This window comes from Vespa velutina, chromosome 13 (assembly GCF_912470025.1).
Source record: "Vespa velutina chromosome 13, iVesVel2.1, whole genome shotgun sequence".
In the NCBI taxonomy this organism is placed as follows: Eukaryota; Metazoa; Arthropoda; class Insecta; order Hymenoptera; family Vespidae; genus Vespa; species Vespa velutina.
In genome coordinates this window covers 2,402,389-2,418,008 of record NC_062200.1, presented here as the reverse complement: position 1 = coordinate 2,418,008, position 15,620 = coordinate 2,402,389, and the positions used below count along the sequence as shown (strand labels likewise).

Genomic DNA, 15,620 nt, shown 5'->3' with positions numbered 1-15,620 from the left:
ATATCTTGGGGTTGTTGTAAAAGAAAAAAAGGAGGGAATTTACCCTCCCACTTAGCGATTTTGTTAGTTAGATGGTGCGCGCGCAGGTTAAACGAGAAAGGAAAGAGGAAGAAAGACAATGTTCCAATCTCGAAGGCACATTTCTGCAAGGTAGGCGTGCACTCGTGCATTAAACATCGAGCATACGGCTGGATCGATTGGTTGGTGGCTGCAACGCAGGGAACATTGTCCTCTCACACCGTCCTCCATCCTTGGAAGCATCGTCCGGCCTCTTTGATGCGCATGGAGATCGGACTGTTGCGTGGGGATGAGAAAAAAAAATGAAAGAACAAGAGAATCGTCGTCCCCGGGACGGTTCTCACTTCGTTCGACTCCACCTTCCGTTTTGCGAACTGGAGAATGCGTTTGCCGATGAAAAGAGAGAGAGAGAGAGAGAGAGAGAAAGAGAGAGAGAGAGAGACAGACAAACAGACAGACAGACAGAGAGAGAAAGAGAGAGAGAGAGAGAGAGAGAGAGAGAGAGAGAGAGAGAGAGAGAATATATATACCCTCCTCGTATCTAACAAAACGCCCATCGTCAATAATCTTAGCAGGGTAGGGGTTAACATGAAAGAAAGACGAACGATGATTGGATACAAACCATAATATCAGGTGGGACCAAGGACTCGAGGAGGCTCTTCGTGAACCAATCCCAAGCGCTACCGTGCCTACGTTTGAGTAGGGGAAACTTGTTGCGGGGGTGTGGGTATGGTTAGTAGCCAGTATCCGTGGAGACACGATCGTGGGAGCTTAGATTTCAAAGCTTTTTCACAGAGTATACCTTAAGACTCTCCTCTCGTATCCAACGGTTTCTTTCAGTTTCATATAAACCCGTCGAGTTTGTGTCTTTTCCTTTTTATTCCCTCGGTCTCTCTCTCTCTCTCTTTTTCTCTCTTTCTCTCTCTCTCTCTCTCTCTCTCTCTCTCTTCCCTTCTTCCTTTCTCTCTCGTTTTCCTATTTTGTTCGATATGAAGATGTTTCACGTATTATATATCAAGTGACGTTTATATATCACGAGTGAATTCACAGTGTCGGACTAATAGAATCTGGTGAATAGAATAAATGAGAAAAAGGACGAATTTGATCGTGATTTTGTTATTCGGTGAGGAAGAAGAGGATTTTTCTCGGTGAATCTTTCTTTCTTTTTTTCTTTCTTTCTTTCTTCCTTTTTGTTTTAACGAATAGATAAGAAACGATCGATTTGTTGGAAATGTTACACGTATTGGGATTAATCTTGGGTGAGAAGTTAAGTATCTATGTATCATCGGTGTTCTTTATTCGAAATAATCAAGGATAAAAAAAAGGAGCCTAAGCTCGAAGAGGTCTAATCTAAGAAGAAGAGAAGAATGATAGTTCTTTGGCTATTGGTGTCTCGTCGATTAATAATTCGAATCATACGGAGAAATTGGTGTTGAAGTCTCCTAAGAAGCCTGGGCTAATCCGCTCGCAAAGCTTCCATTCGTCAGGCTGTTGGCTTTCCAAGAATGCCGCGGCCGTCGCGCGATACTTACGGAGATCAAAAGCCACCGTTCTCTTACATATCGCTCACGGCAATGGCGATATGGTCTTCTCGAGATAAAATGTTACCACTCGCTGAAATTTATAAATTTATCGCCGATAGATTTCCATATTATCGTAAGGACACGCGCCGATGGCAGAACTCACTCAGGCACAATCTTTCCTTCAACGATTGCTTCATCAAGGTTTGTCTCGTCATTTTTCTTTTCTTTTTCTTTTTTCTTTTCTTTGTTTTTTTCTTCTTCTAATCTCTTTCAAACGATTAAAGATAATTTTTTGTGGTCTATTAGAAGGACTGAATAGATCTTGAAAAATCCTCCCTCATTGAAGAGGTTATGATAAATATTCAAAGTTATTTGCATTGATAAACATTTTTATTTGGCATAAACAATATTTATTTATTTTCCTTTAATTTTTTAGTTATCTCGAGAAATTAAATGTAAATTAAATGTACCGGCACGATTTTAATTGGTCAATTATTTTTTTAAATATTACTATACAAATTATTGAAACGATTCTTTCCCAAATTACTCTAAATATACGTGAAATTAATTATGTTTATATGTATACAAGACCAGTCTATCTCCATCCGTCGCTAATTCATTGATCGGTCTTAAAATACTTTGGTTACTATCATTAATATACAAACATATTATAAACCTCAATTTCATATAGAATACGTGTCATATTTTAGGGTAAAGAATTATCAAAATCGTATCATATTTCATTGCTAAATCGTAGAACGTTAGTTGATCAAAAATTCATGTAACGAAAAAAATATTAGATTATCAAGCAAAATCTTGATATAATGTTTTTAAAAATCACATAATCGAAATTCATATAAATTCATTAGATATATAATTGAAAAAAGGCATTACTTATTTTATGAGATAACTCGATATCTTAATGTGCTTATTAATCTTAAATCTCAAAAATTTTTTCTCTCCTAAATCAATAAATTTTTTCCCTGATTAGTCGTCGTTAATTTGACTCGCTTACGAAGCATTCATTATTCGAATTATATTTGTTTAAATCAGATTAGAAACACGACGGGAAAGGGTGCGTTAAGCATAGAAATTTTCACTTTCGACTAAATTTAATAATCTTTTTCAAACGTGGTTTCTATCAAGGCAAGGTGTCCCTTATTCTTATTCTCTTCTTTTAGAAGAGAAGAGACTCACGCCTCTATAAACGTATTATTACGTTCTGTGACCATCTGCGTTTCGCACCTGCCAACATGATCATCGACTTAACGTGTCTTCGCTCTCCAAACGGATAAAAGCCTTCTGTATTAGTATTATTACTTGTCGACATATCCGTTCCATTGAGAAAAATCACGACGAATGAGGTTTTTTTTTCAAACGAAAGTATTTCTTTTTTGAATTCTTTTTGTCTATAATTTTACCACATAAAATATATCTATAAAAAAAAATGATACCGAAGAACAATTTTTCTTTTCATTTTTGGAAGATAATTTTATATCTTTTGAAACTAATTTTATATCTCAAGAACTAAATTATTGGGACGAATATAGATAGTTTATTGTTAAAATTTTTGTTTTCATTGTTAGAGTTAATTTTATATACCTTTTTTTTCTTTCTTTAAGAATTAAACTATTGTTAAAATATAAGTAATTTATTGTTAAAATCTCTCAATATAATTAAGTCACTTTTTAACATGTATAAACTGATAAAAAAAAATAATCGTACAATTGTTTTTTCTTTAATTATCTTTTATCTCAATTTGAATCGCGACAATTTATGAACAATTTACATTTAATGGAAACGAATGACTTATTATGTAACACTTCGTCTAATTCTTCATCTAACACGATCTCATGTCAATCAAATATGAAAGTACGCGTGACGCTCGTGAAAATACAAAGTTAGACTGAAATCAGGAACTGTAAAATGAGAATATAATTCATTCTTATTTCGAGCAAGCCTTCGTTGTCATTCACTGTGAAAATAATGCAATAGCCTTTTAAGAAAATTTATTTAGATTGGTTTAATGTGATTTCCCGTACAAGTTATCTTAGATAATGTGATAACAAAGTTTTCAACTCGTTTTTTTAATGATTATTCGTCATTATTTTATTAAAATTTCCTTCGTATTTGTTAATTCATTCATTATTATAAACAAAAATAAAAACAATAAGTAAAGAATGGATACAATAAAAATCCAGATATTGACGCATTAACAATAATATTAGGTAGTGAAATTTTTAGGATCGTCAAAAAAAATTTTTTTCAATTTCATATGCTCATTTAAAATAATATAAAACTTTTGTTTTCTGTTTAAAATAATTAAAAATATTTTTTCTAAGATAGAGTAAATTGGTTTTACAATTAGATATACCTTGTTAGATACAATTCATTTTTATCTGCCGTCGGGTAATCTTGTTTTCTCCCTTCTCATTCAACATAAAACTTATTAAAAGTTTTCTTTTATTTGCACGCTTCAATAATATCGCATCGAATCTATCTGACATATTATTTTCTTTGAGAATAATAATAAACTAATTTCTTCTATGAAAAATAGATAAGTCATTGAAAAGGTTTGAAAAAGTTTATTCGATTAATGTCTTTATCAAATCGAATAAAAATTGATGTTTATTAAATATAATTATATCCTAATTGATTATTTTCATATTTGTCTTAAAAATTGAACTCACGTTAATTTTTTATAAATCATAATAAAATAAAAGTATTACTCGTTTGTTCATTCATTAAAATTATATTATATATTTCATTTGATCGTTCGTTAGCTAATTAAGCCATTTTACATTTTTTCAGGGATTTTATTATATTCGACATTGCAAATAGAAAAAGAAAAATATTTTTCTTTGTGTGCACATTCAGGATGTCCTGTTTGTCGGATCATTCCATGTGACATATACCATATGTCACTGGTGATACTTTCAATAGGTATATGAAACGGAGAAATAATAATAAAATATTTATTTCTCCCCCTACCATGATAGAAGTTTAAATATACCACAAATATTAACACATGTGGTGGTTATATAGCCAATAATATATTATGACTAGTATGTAACGTCGTCGCTATGTTCAATGTATGTGCGTGTAAACGTCGTGTTACAAGACACGCAAGGATTATTGCGAAAACTTTCAACCCCCCCATTTTATTCAGGGAAACACATCGTCAAATGATATTTCCAAGTAACTTTCGGACGAATGTCGTTTTAAATGAAAAGATATCCAACTTTTTTAATATTCATTATGACAAGTAGATAGATTAATTGTTCAAAAATTTTTACATCGTTAATTGTTCAGAAATTTTCTATAAGGGAAAAGAAAAAGAAAGAAGCGGAAAAAAAAAAAGAAAAGAGAAAACATTCAAAGCAATAAAAATAAATTGTCTCTTTTTCTTTGAGGTTTTTATGATACAAAATCATCATGATTAACTTCCATGTAATTCTCTCAGGGATTATAAACTTTGACCTCTCTATACTTGATAAAATCAATTACAAGTAATAAGAATATAATGAAATTATATAAACTAACTGCCTGATACTTAGATGCTAAGCTGATGTATCAGCGTACTTATGCAAGTATGCCAATATTTTATCTGAAGGATTAAATGTTACAACTATCTTCATGCTTTTATACTTTCTCATCGGGTTTCATTCAACTTCTTTTTTTATCTTTCTTTCTGATTCTCTCGTCTCATTCATCAATATCTACCCAAACAGAAATCAATTATATTTAGATGTGAATCATTAAACACCAAAAAACAAAATAGTATCATAAATTAAAACTAGACGAAACATCTATATATATAGTTATTTTCATATTAGTTTGCAAATGTCAACATATTTATTTATTTCCATTAAATATTATTTATAGATACTATTTTTCAATAATTCTATACTTTTTCAAAGATATAGGTAATTATATATACTAACCAAACTCGTTTCGATACTATCAATTAAAGAATGTTGTAAGTTGACTGGATAAAATTATGAAATATAGATACACACACATACACACACGCACACAAAGTATATACATACACGTTGGCGAAAGCAAATGAAACAAAACGAACAAGTATAAAAAGATATGAAACTAAATAAGTATGAACATGTTAACGATAAAAGTCAATGATGCATATCGTTATTATAGTTGCGTACAGTCATGAATAGAATGGACCTGAAGTAAATAAAAATATGTGATTGAAAAACGATAATTATTGGTATTTTTACAAAAATTAATTAAAGTGAGTTTATGTACATAATATATCTTCACACTTTTTATAGGTTTTTCTCAAAAATTTTTCTTTATCTTTTTCCCATAAAGACGTGAAATATTATAGGTATTATTCAATATAAATATACATGATCACTTACATTTATCATTTATATTTACATCAAATATGTTTTTACTTTTAACATATGCCTTTAAATTTTATCTATTTGAAAATAAATAAAAATAATCGTTTGATATATATATATATATATATGTACATATATTTCAACCTTTGATGAAAATTGCATAGTTAATTTTCCGATTATACATGTAAGTACATGTAGATACATGTCGTCATTCGATTGACGAGTCACAAGTTAGATAGATATAAAGAAAGAAAAAAAAAGAGATCATATATAGGAAGGTGAGAGGTGTAAGGAGGGAGCTAAGTTCATTACACCGAGAATGAACAGGTTTTACATTTAATAAGGCGAAATGATTATCTGTCGATCGGGTAAGTTGATTCGATTGGAAAAGAAGCTCGTCCGCTCCCGGTAGATTATAATAAGCGGACTATGAGTACAGGGGAAAATATATTATGGTCGACGTTATTAGTGCCTCCGACAGCGCATTCGATGAGAGCGATTACTATTTGCGCCGACAAACCGCATCCTCGGTAAATGGACCAACTGTGCTCTCGTCTTCTCCTTACGATGATGGAGAGGAGGATAGCCTACGGTTGAACTTCCGAGATGTAGTACTATCGATGAGATATATAGGGTGATACTGGAAACTGGGCTGGGCTATACCTCTTTTTCTATAACAAGTAAGCGAAGATAGATAGAACCGAAAAGGAAAAAAAAAAGGAAAAAGAAAGAAAAAAAAAATGCGAAGAGGAAACTATTCAATGGTATCATTTCAACAAGTTCTTGCATTATTTTCTTTACGATCATGCTTATGTCCTATAAATAATTTTCCCCAAGTTTCTCTTATCGAGTTAAATAATAATTATCTTGGATAATGATATAACGGAACGTCGAATGGTTATATTTAATTAAGAGAAATTCAAATATACGTTTACATTGCTTGCAATTACGACGTTCGGAATGCAATTGAATGCATTATATTATTGTAATGTCAGGTTCGAAAAAATATATACTTCAGAATACAAAGATATTTTTGGAGAATGGGCTGAAATAATATAAATTGAAAAGAAATATAATACATACAATAGAAAAATCTTAAAACACGAAAAACATCAACGCCCAAAGTCAACTCGTCCAATTGTGACAAATTCGAAGCGACTGATAAAATGTTCTCCACGTTCCAGGTACCACGTGGACCGCACAGACCAGGCAAAGGTGCCTATTGGGCCCTTCATCCAGGTGCTTTGTCGATGTTCGAAAACGGCTCGCTTCTTCGTCGTCGGAAACGTTTCAAACTTCACAAGCCCGACAAGGAATTATTAAAATCGGAACTTCAAGCGTTAGCTTCGGCGATGCCACCACCGTGTTCGGACCAATCGCCAGTAAATAATGTCAATACCAGTCCAACGAGCAGTACAACAGGGACAGGTATAAACGTAGCGAGTTTACATAGATTGAGAGACGATCTGTTACGTTGGGAAATGGAGGAAAGACGAATGATGATAACTTCGGCCAGTTCCGGAACAAACGCGGCTTTCCCGAACGGCTCAAGTCCAAGTCCAAGTGGATTCGAAGCTAACAATGAAGCTGTTGCCGGATATTACCTCTTGTCACCGGAAGTTAGACAAAGATTGACCAGTACGGAGGGTAGCAACGAGATTCTAAGGACATACGAAGCTGCCCTGCTTCAGTCAGGTACTTGGAACTTTTCTACGTTCCCTGTCTCACCTTACGTGTCCCAATTGTCTTATCTTCAACAAACGACGGGACAGCTTCAACCATCCAACACCGCCGAGTCTCCGGATACTCGTCGACTTTGTACTCGTTCATCTTTACCTGGACTCGATGTCAGAGAGAACAATGAACGTTTCTTGAGTGAAAATAACAATCTTTATGAATTGGGTTACCGCGATAATGTTAACGAAGATGAATCCTTGTCGTCTTCATCAAGAATCAGTGCGATCTATGGTAGCATCATCACGGCACCACCTTCACCAACTTCATCCATGTCACCTGGCTCACCTATTTCCAAGAGCTATCGACATAATAATAATCGATCCTCGCCTGTACTTAGCATAACTACCGACCCAATTACTAATTTAACAACGGATCGTGTCACGTCTCAGACATCATCACCGAATAATCGAGATCCTATCGTTAATCTAACTTCAACCATCAATAATACCAGTCTATCGTCTTCGCTGGGCATTGGGAAGAAAACGAAGAAACCTTTTACAATTGAGAATATCATCGCACCTGACGAAAATGAATTAATCGAACCAAAAACTGTGTCACTCGAATCGACGACAAAGAAGTCACCACTTTTAGCACCCAGACCACTTTATGCCGCTGGTTATCCTTTACCTGTCGCTAGTTCGGCCATTCAAAGACATTCCTATGGAACTGCAACTTAAATAACATGAAACGAATAATAATGAAGAGACGATAATGGGGGAAATATACTTCGCTTTAAACGATAGATATCTAATAAGCGACGATCTATTAAAAGGGGAAGAGTCTTCAAAACTGTCAAAACTAATTGATTCCCGTTCTGTATTATCGTTCTGTATTGCTTACAGTATTGTGGATGAACACAGTGATCGTTCTAGTGATCATTCTGAGAGGCCATTTCGTTAAACATCGAACGTTCTCCAGAATAATACTAAGAAAGATTTTTACTGTCGATACGTTCTGTTAACGATAAAGGAAGTGTTTTTTTCTCGGGAAATAAAAAATTGACGATTGAAAAGACATAATCAATAAGAGACAAAAGAAATACTTCTTTTCTTTTTTAGTATAACTCAAAGGTGTTGTTCAAAGACTTTTCTCTCTCTCTCTCTCTCTCTCTCTCTCTCTCTCTTTTCTCTCTCTCTTTTTTCTCTTTTTCTCTCTTCGGCAATCGTATACTACCAGGTTAAGAAGACTCCTATTAATTTCTTTAATTATATCTTCTAATGTGATAAATGTCAACGGCGAAAATCTATTTATTCTGAATTAAAAAGTCATATACGTATATAATGTATGTATATTTAAGAACGAAGAAGCTTCGTAAAAAAGATTAGAATTAATTACCTTCTCGTTTAACGAAGGTATGAAAAAAAAATTATCGTTATGTATATCTATTAATTTATTTGTTTTATTTTTAAAAAATTAATTTACGATGATTCTCATTTAATCTTTTGCTTATTAGTAAAAGCTTTATGAGTATATGATTATATACATGATTTTTTTTCATGAAGAGAAAGTATGATAAATTTTGTGAATAAAATGAAGTTAGGATCAATGAGCATCTAATAAAAAGGAAAGAATAATAAAAGATTAGAAAAATTTTTATTGGTCGCAATAAAAATGGCAGAACATCGATTTATGGCGTAAAGTTGAAAAGTTTATTTCGAGATTAGAGAGAAAAAGAACTAGGAGACTTACTATAGTAAGCAATATTTACTATAGTATAAATGAGTAATTGTATTAGTTAAAGTGTAAAGACACTTTTCTCTCTTTATTTATTTCTCATGATCGTTCTCGTCGAAGAGAAGGAAGGAAGAGTAGTAAAGAGGGAGAAATAAAAAAATAAATAAATAACTAAATAAATAAATAAATAAATAAAAAACTATTCCGATTCTTCTTCGTAAAAACGCAATTACTCTGATTATTCTATTAATATTCTCCGGAAGAATGTATTTGTAAATGTAGAGGATGAGATATGAGTGGTGAAATAAATTATTGTATATATATGTAATCAATAAAAAAAAAACGCGATGTTATATTATTCAATTGCCAACACGCTCATCTTACTCATATTCTATAATACAGAGATTCCTAAACTGTGGACCGCAATAAAGTTTTTTAAATATGACTCATGTCATATTTAAAATGTTTACATACTCATTAGGAGAGTTTTTAATCATTGAAAATTGTCGGATGAACAATTCAAAGTCGAATTACGTATTAAATTAATTTTAAATGGTTTCTACCAATAAATTCTCGACACCAATTTAATGGATCGCAAAATTTTTCGTTTTTAAAAGTGAATCATGGTCCAGAAAAGTTTGGGAATTTCTGTTGTAAATATTAATAGACTTTTAAGATATCTATGAAATTATAAAAATCATTATGATTGGTAAGTAGAGATTATTTTTCTATCACTTATCGTATTTGGGATATTTTAACTTTAACATATGAACTTTAAAATTGATGAACATAAACTGACGAACATGAAGGTAAGATTTCTTAATAATTTATTTATCAAGCGTTAATTACCCATTCGAAATGAACCATAGAAACGTTACGTTTCTTATTAAATTTTCTTCGATATTACAAACTATTACAAACAATAACGTCATCCCTTTTTTCTTTTTTACAGAATTTAAAGTAAAATTCTAACATCCTACATTTATATTATTATTAACGCGCGAAATTAACACAAAAAGAATGACCTATTGATTAGATCATTTTTGGATTTATTTCAAAGAGTGTGATTATTCTCGATATGAATGAATAGATGGATGAGGTGAAGAGAAGAGATGAGGAGGATGGATTCACATTTACGTCGAACTATGTGTGTATGTCAATTAAGTGGAAAAACGTGTTGATTTCACGCATGGCTCGGAATTACCGAGCACAATGGAGATTGTTTAAAAGCGCTTTGTTGCCGGGAATGGGAAATACGGACCACCGCCGGACCTGGCTTGATTTCTTTCTCTGATGCCCGGAACCCTCCTTCTGTGAGAGAGTGTGAGAGAGAAAGAGAGAGAAGAGCCGCTTTATGTACGTGCGTGTAATAAAAAGGATTACACCCCTGCCTTCTATTTCTATCGACGCCGTGGTGGATTTAATAGGATGAACTGCAGTTTCATGATCGCGCTGGTGGCCTCGTCGTTTCTCTTTCTCTTTCTTTCTTTTTTTTTATTTTTATTTTTTTAATTTTTTTTCATAGTTTCTCCTCTTTTAAAAAGAAGAAAAAGAGAGAGAGAGAGAGAATGTGAGACGTTACAATGTGAACGAATCAACAGCTATCGATTCCTTACCGCCGATTACAAAACTGGTTATATCTACAGATATCAGAGCATCAATAATTTTTTTTTTCTATGAAGTCATTAACAATGAAAAAGTCTTATTCATTGATAATAAAAAAGAATTTATCTATAATAGTTAATAGTATGCAGATATATCTACGTGCAAGAAATCGTAAAATTAATAGTAAAATGAAAAATAATATATAAATCAAATTATTGAGAAATGGAAGTTTTCTTCTTTTATTTTTATTTTTATTGTGATACTTATTTACAGTTATTATTATTATTATTATTATTATTATTATTATCATTATTATTATTATTATTATTATTATTATTATTATTATTATAATTATTATTATATTATATATACCTATATATATTCCGTTTTTTATCGTATTACTGTACAGCAAAAGATAATAAATGTTATCAATCAATCAATGTAATTGTAAAAAACTTTTTGCGATATCTAACATTACGACAAATGTTTTTTGACCGAGTCAACTTTGAAGAGATAAAAGTGTGGTTGTGGTATGATTAGAAAGACTATGGCACACTCTTAAACAGTCCGCAAATATCTTTTTCGAGCATGAAATTGACGAAACAGATACTTATTCACTGTCACGGATAAAATGAAATTCCAAAAGAAAAATATCTATCTATCTATCTATGCATCGAGAGAAAGAGAAAGAGAGAGAGAGAGAGAGAGAGAGAGAGAGAGAAAGATAGAGAGAGAGAAAATGAAAAAAAGAGAAAGAGTAAGACAGACAGAGAATCCTTTAACACTAACTGCCGGATGTTGTGGTTTCGATTATGTATTGAACTCTCTCTCTCTCTCTCTCTCTCTCTCTCTTTTTCTTTCTCTTTCTCTTTCTCTCTTTCTCTGTCTTTCAATGCTCCCACTATATTTTTTCAAAATAAAACTTTCATGATAGCTGTACAGAGATCGGCAATCCGGGAAAACATCGAATCGAAGATTTTACGCTTGGCGATTATGGTAAAGACTCTGGTGTATTCTGCAAAGATCATTCTCTTCTGACGTCCTCCGTTATTTCGCGGTGACAATCAACTTTTGCGGCTTTCCATTTCTTTTCGCTCGACCAGCAACTTTTCATTTTGCAACGTTAGGTGTATCAAAATGAATATTATAATGTATCAAGATGCGTTTAGAGTTGTCTTGTCATGATTACTAAAATGATATTAATAATTGTCGAGTAGAAAATATTTATATAATAGATATCGCTATTATTTTTATACGTCTTTAACTTTTAAATCATCTATCCATTGTCAATTGAAACGATCAAGATATAAGTATATCCACGTTGTAAGATTAATTTTATTAAAAAAGAAAAATCATATTAAAAGAAAAGAAAAGAACAGAAAACAAAATGTGATATGATCTTTTTCTGGACAAGGTACGAAGAAAACTAAAAGATTTTCGTGTTTGAAAGGGAGGAGCATAACAGTGGAATTGCCGAAGAGAAGAGCGTAAGAGTAAAAAAAGAGATGCAGAGAGAGAGAGAGAGAGAGAGAGAGAGAGAGATAGAGAGAAAGGAAGGAAGAAGGAAAGAGTAAGGGTATCTCGACTTGTAAGTCCTTGCATCGTTATTGATGCTATTACAACGCGAGTCTCTCTTTCTTCCTTTAACGCGGCTTCGAACGCGAGGATTTAACAAGGCTCGAAGCAAATCCGCGCCGACATAAAAGGACAAAGATGGTCGGAGGAGAGTGTACGTAGGTGCCGGCTGTGGTAGCACAGGATAAAGAGTACCTTACGCCTCAACCTTCGTTTATACCCCGTGCTAACTTCTCCTTTCCTCTTCCACGAACCTCTTTCCTCCCTCTTTTTTTTTTATTTTCCTTCTCTCTTCTTCTTTCGCTTATTTTTCATCCCCTCCATTCTACCTCCCTCTCTCTCTCTCACTCTCTCTCTCTTTCTCTCTTTCTCTTTTTTTCTTTCGTGTATATATACTTGTACGTGCACACACGTATTAAAAACATACTTCCACATACATTTTTGTACACATAAAGATATTTCTATGTAGATATACATACTTACATACGTACATATGTATCTACATATACATACGCAAATGTATTTCTCTCTACCATTTCGCTTCCACGCTCCACCTCTTTCTCTTTCATTCGCCGACACGGCGCACTCTAGTGTACAATAGGCTACCTCCCGCAGCCAGGGCAACTTTTATTGAAAGGAACGGCACGCAATCTTCTTCGTGGCTCCTTAATTGCATTTTTTTTACACTCTTTCGACTCCACATCCGCGTGCACCGACGGAAATGCGATTCTCCAAAGGAAGGAAAGTCGATCGTGTAAACCCCGTTGAAACCCTGTTGAAACCCCGTCGGATTCTTTTCGTTTGAACCATCGAAACATTTCATGTGCGACGAAAAGATCTCTCTGGTTTAAAAATATATTTACGTTTACTTCATTCATTTTGTTTTCGATTTTCTCTGTCTCTCTCTCTCTCTCTTTCTTTATTGATGATATAACAATTACCATTCAAGTGTTTCCTGCTGATGAACAAAAGCCGATTAATTTAAATAATACTTGTATGTAGATTTTACTTGATAATAAGAAAAAAAAAATAACAATTGATTTGTCGAAAGAAAATTATTATAAATTATAAAATTGAAGATATTCTATAATGAAGATAAGAAGATATTAAATAAATTATTTTTAACGATAAGGTGGTCGTTAATATTGATTAGAAAAATAAGTTTATCTAATGTTATTGAAATTAGTTAGGAACTTTTTCAGTGGCACAAACATCAGTTTTATGATAATGAAAATATGCGAGAAATCAGTTCTTCTCGGACAAACCTTAAGCATACTTCGTGTATATATGACTGACACATGTAAAACACGATCTTCAGATAAGCTCGCTGCAGAAACACGAAGCTGTCAAGTTTCGCGATAGGTGGTCGCGCAACTTTGCAGGCTTATCGTTTAAATTATACGTTACAGTAATGTTATAATTGTTGACGTGAACGTTGAAACGTTACCAGTATTACATACTAACGTCGACGTTTCTAATGTACACAACAGAAGACTTCCATTGAAGCGTTAAATATGTAGACATTAGAAAGCTTTTTTGTCATTTTTTTTTTATCAATTTTTATAGAAACTATTTTGTCAATTATTTAATTTCAAACGATCTCATCTGAAACACAAAAAAAATTGTAAAGATTAGTATATTTTTTTGATAGGAGGAACACATAAATAAAAGCAAAATATAGTTTCAGTGATTACATTGGCTTTTTTCTTCTTCTTTTTTTTTTTATTTATTGTATAATAATTATTAAATTTCCTCAGCTTAATAAAAATTTTTTTTATTAAATTCTCTTTGTAATACCTAGAAAGAATATTGGTGCACTCTTAGAAATTGCGCGTCATTGCCGTAGGGATAAGAATACCTAATAAGAATGATTAATAGTAATACTTCATTCGCTTTGTACTAAGGTAATTTATTGATCAAAAATATGTTCTCCAAGGGCAATAACTCCGAGGGTAGCTGTGCGACGATAGGTTGATAACCTTGGATAAAAATTAAGTATTCCATTTGTAGTATTGTCATCATGTATTCATGATAAATATAAATAATTCCTACTATTTTGGTCACTTGTCAGGTATTTCATCATTCCAAATGATCATTTTTTCCATACTTTACATTTTTTTGTTTTTTTAATGATTTTAAATTAAAATTAGGATTTTATTATAGTTATTTACCTATAAAAAAAAGAGACATTTTTGTTTGTTATTAAAGATTAAATGATATAGTTAGATTCTTTAAATAATTGTAATATTTGAAAAGTTGCACAATTTCATTGGTCCGAGATAAAATAAAATAAGTCTATGGAAATGATCTATAAGAATCCAAATAAGATCGTAACGTGATGATTTTTTTTTTTTCATGAGTTCATCGAAAGGGAAACAAACATAGGAGTGAAGAGGCATCGTCGGCACGCGACGGCACCCCAAGAAAGAAAAATCCTCGATCTGACACATCGAGTAACCTTGACCAGAACTCGTCCCATCGAGCGGCGAACCAGTTTCTCTCTCGCCAAATCGAAATCTTCTTTCGGCGTTCCGATGGGAAACGAAAGCACGTCGAAAGTGGATCTCTTTCTCTCTCCTTCTCTCTCTCCCTCTCTCTTACTCTTTCTTCTATGGAATCAGAGGAGTAACAAGTAGAACTTTGAGAACGGCTGAACGAGGAAGGACGAACAAACCGAACGATGCTCTCCTCGTTCGAAGAGGATGAGAAAGAAGAAGAGAAAGACGAAGACGAAGAAGAAGAAGAAGAAGAAGAAGAGGAAGACAACTATACGTTGCTCGCTTGGTAAAGCGAAAGACAGAGATGAGAAGATGAAAGGCATCCCGCCTTTAGCCACCGCGGTCGCCGTGGTGTCTGGTCATCAACACCTGAGTCCTGAGACCGTTTTCTCCCTCCTTCTCTATCTCTCTTCTTTTTCTAACTTACAGAGAGAAACAGAGGAGAGAGAAAGAGAGAGACAGAGAAAGAAAGAGAGAGAGTGAGAGAGAGAGAGAGAGAGAGAGAGAGAGAGAGAGAAAGAAAGATAGACAGACAGAGACAGAGAAAGAGAGAAAGAAAGAGAAAGGGAAAGAGAGAAAGGTATACACGATCGGTCGAATGTTTCTTCCTTCTTCAATAC

At 33.0% G+C, this 15,620-nt stretch overlaps 1 protein-coding gene and 1 long non-coding RNA gene across 2 annotated transcripts; one reads left to right on the top strand and one right to left on the bottom strand.

Annotated features, from left to right (window-relative positions):
* The first annotated feature begins 663 nt into the window (after window positions 1-663).
* Window positions 664-9,388, top strand: LOC124953733 (defective pharyngeal development protein 4-like). The gene is made up of 2 exons (XM_047505549.1): window positions 664-1,742; window positions 7,096-9,388. The coding sequence occupies exons 1-2, from the start codon at window positions 1,524-1,526 to the stop codon at window positions 8,323-8,325; spliced, it is 1,449 nt and encodes a 482-aa protein (XP_047361505.1). The 5' UTR covers window positions 664-1,523; the 3' UTR covers window positions 8,326-9,388.
* A 4,906-nt stretch (window positions 9,389-14,294) lies between these two features.
* LOC124953734 lies at window positions 14,295-14,896 on the bottom strand. The gene is made up of 3 exons (XR_007102331.1): window positions 14,884-14,896; window positions 14,555-14,673; window positions 14,295-14,481 (listed from the first exon to the last, which is right to left on the bottom strand). It is a non-coding gene; the product is annotated as an uncharacterized LOC124953734 (long non-coding RNA).
* Window positions 14,897-15,620: the final 724 nt, after the last annotated feature.

What these genes read in the sequence shown, in the direction of transcription:
- LOC124953733 (XM_047505549.1), top strand. Translation starts at nt 1,524, where the DNA reads ATGCCGCGGCCGTCGCGCGATACTTACGGAGATCAAAAGCCACCGTTC. An exon ending in TCAACGATTGCTTCATCAAG is followed by an intron (nt 1,743 to 7,095) that starts GTTTGTCTCGTC and finishes TCCACGTTCCAG; the next exon opens with GTACCACGTGGACCGCACAG.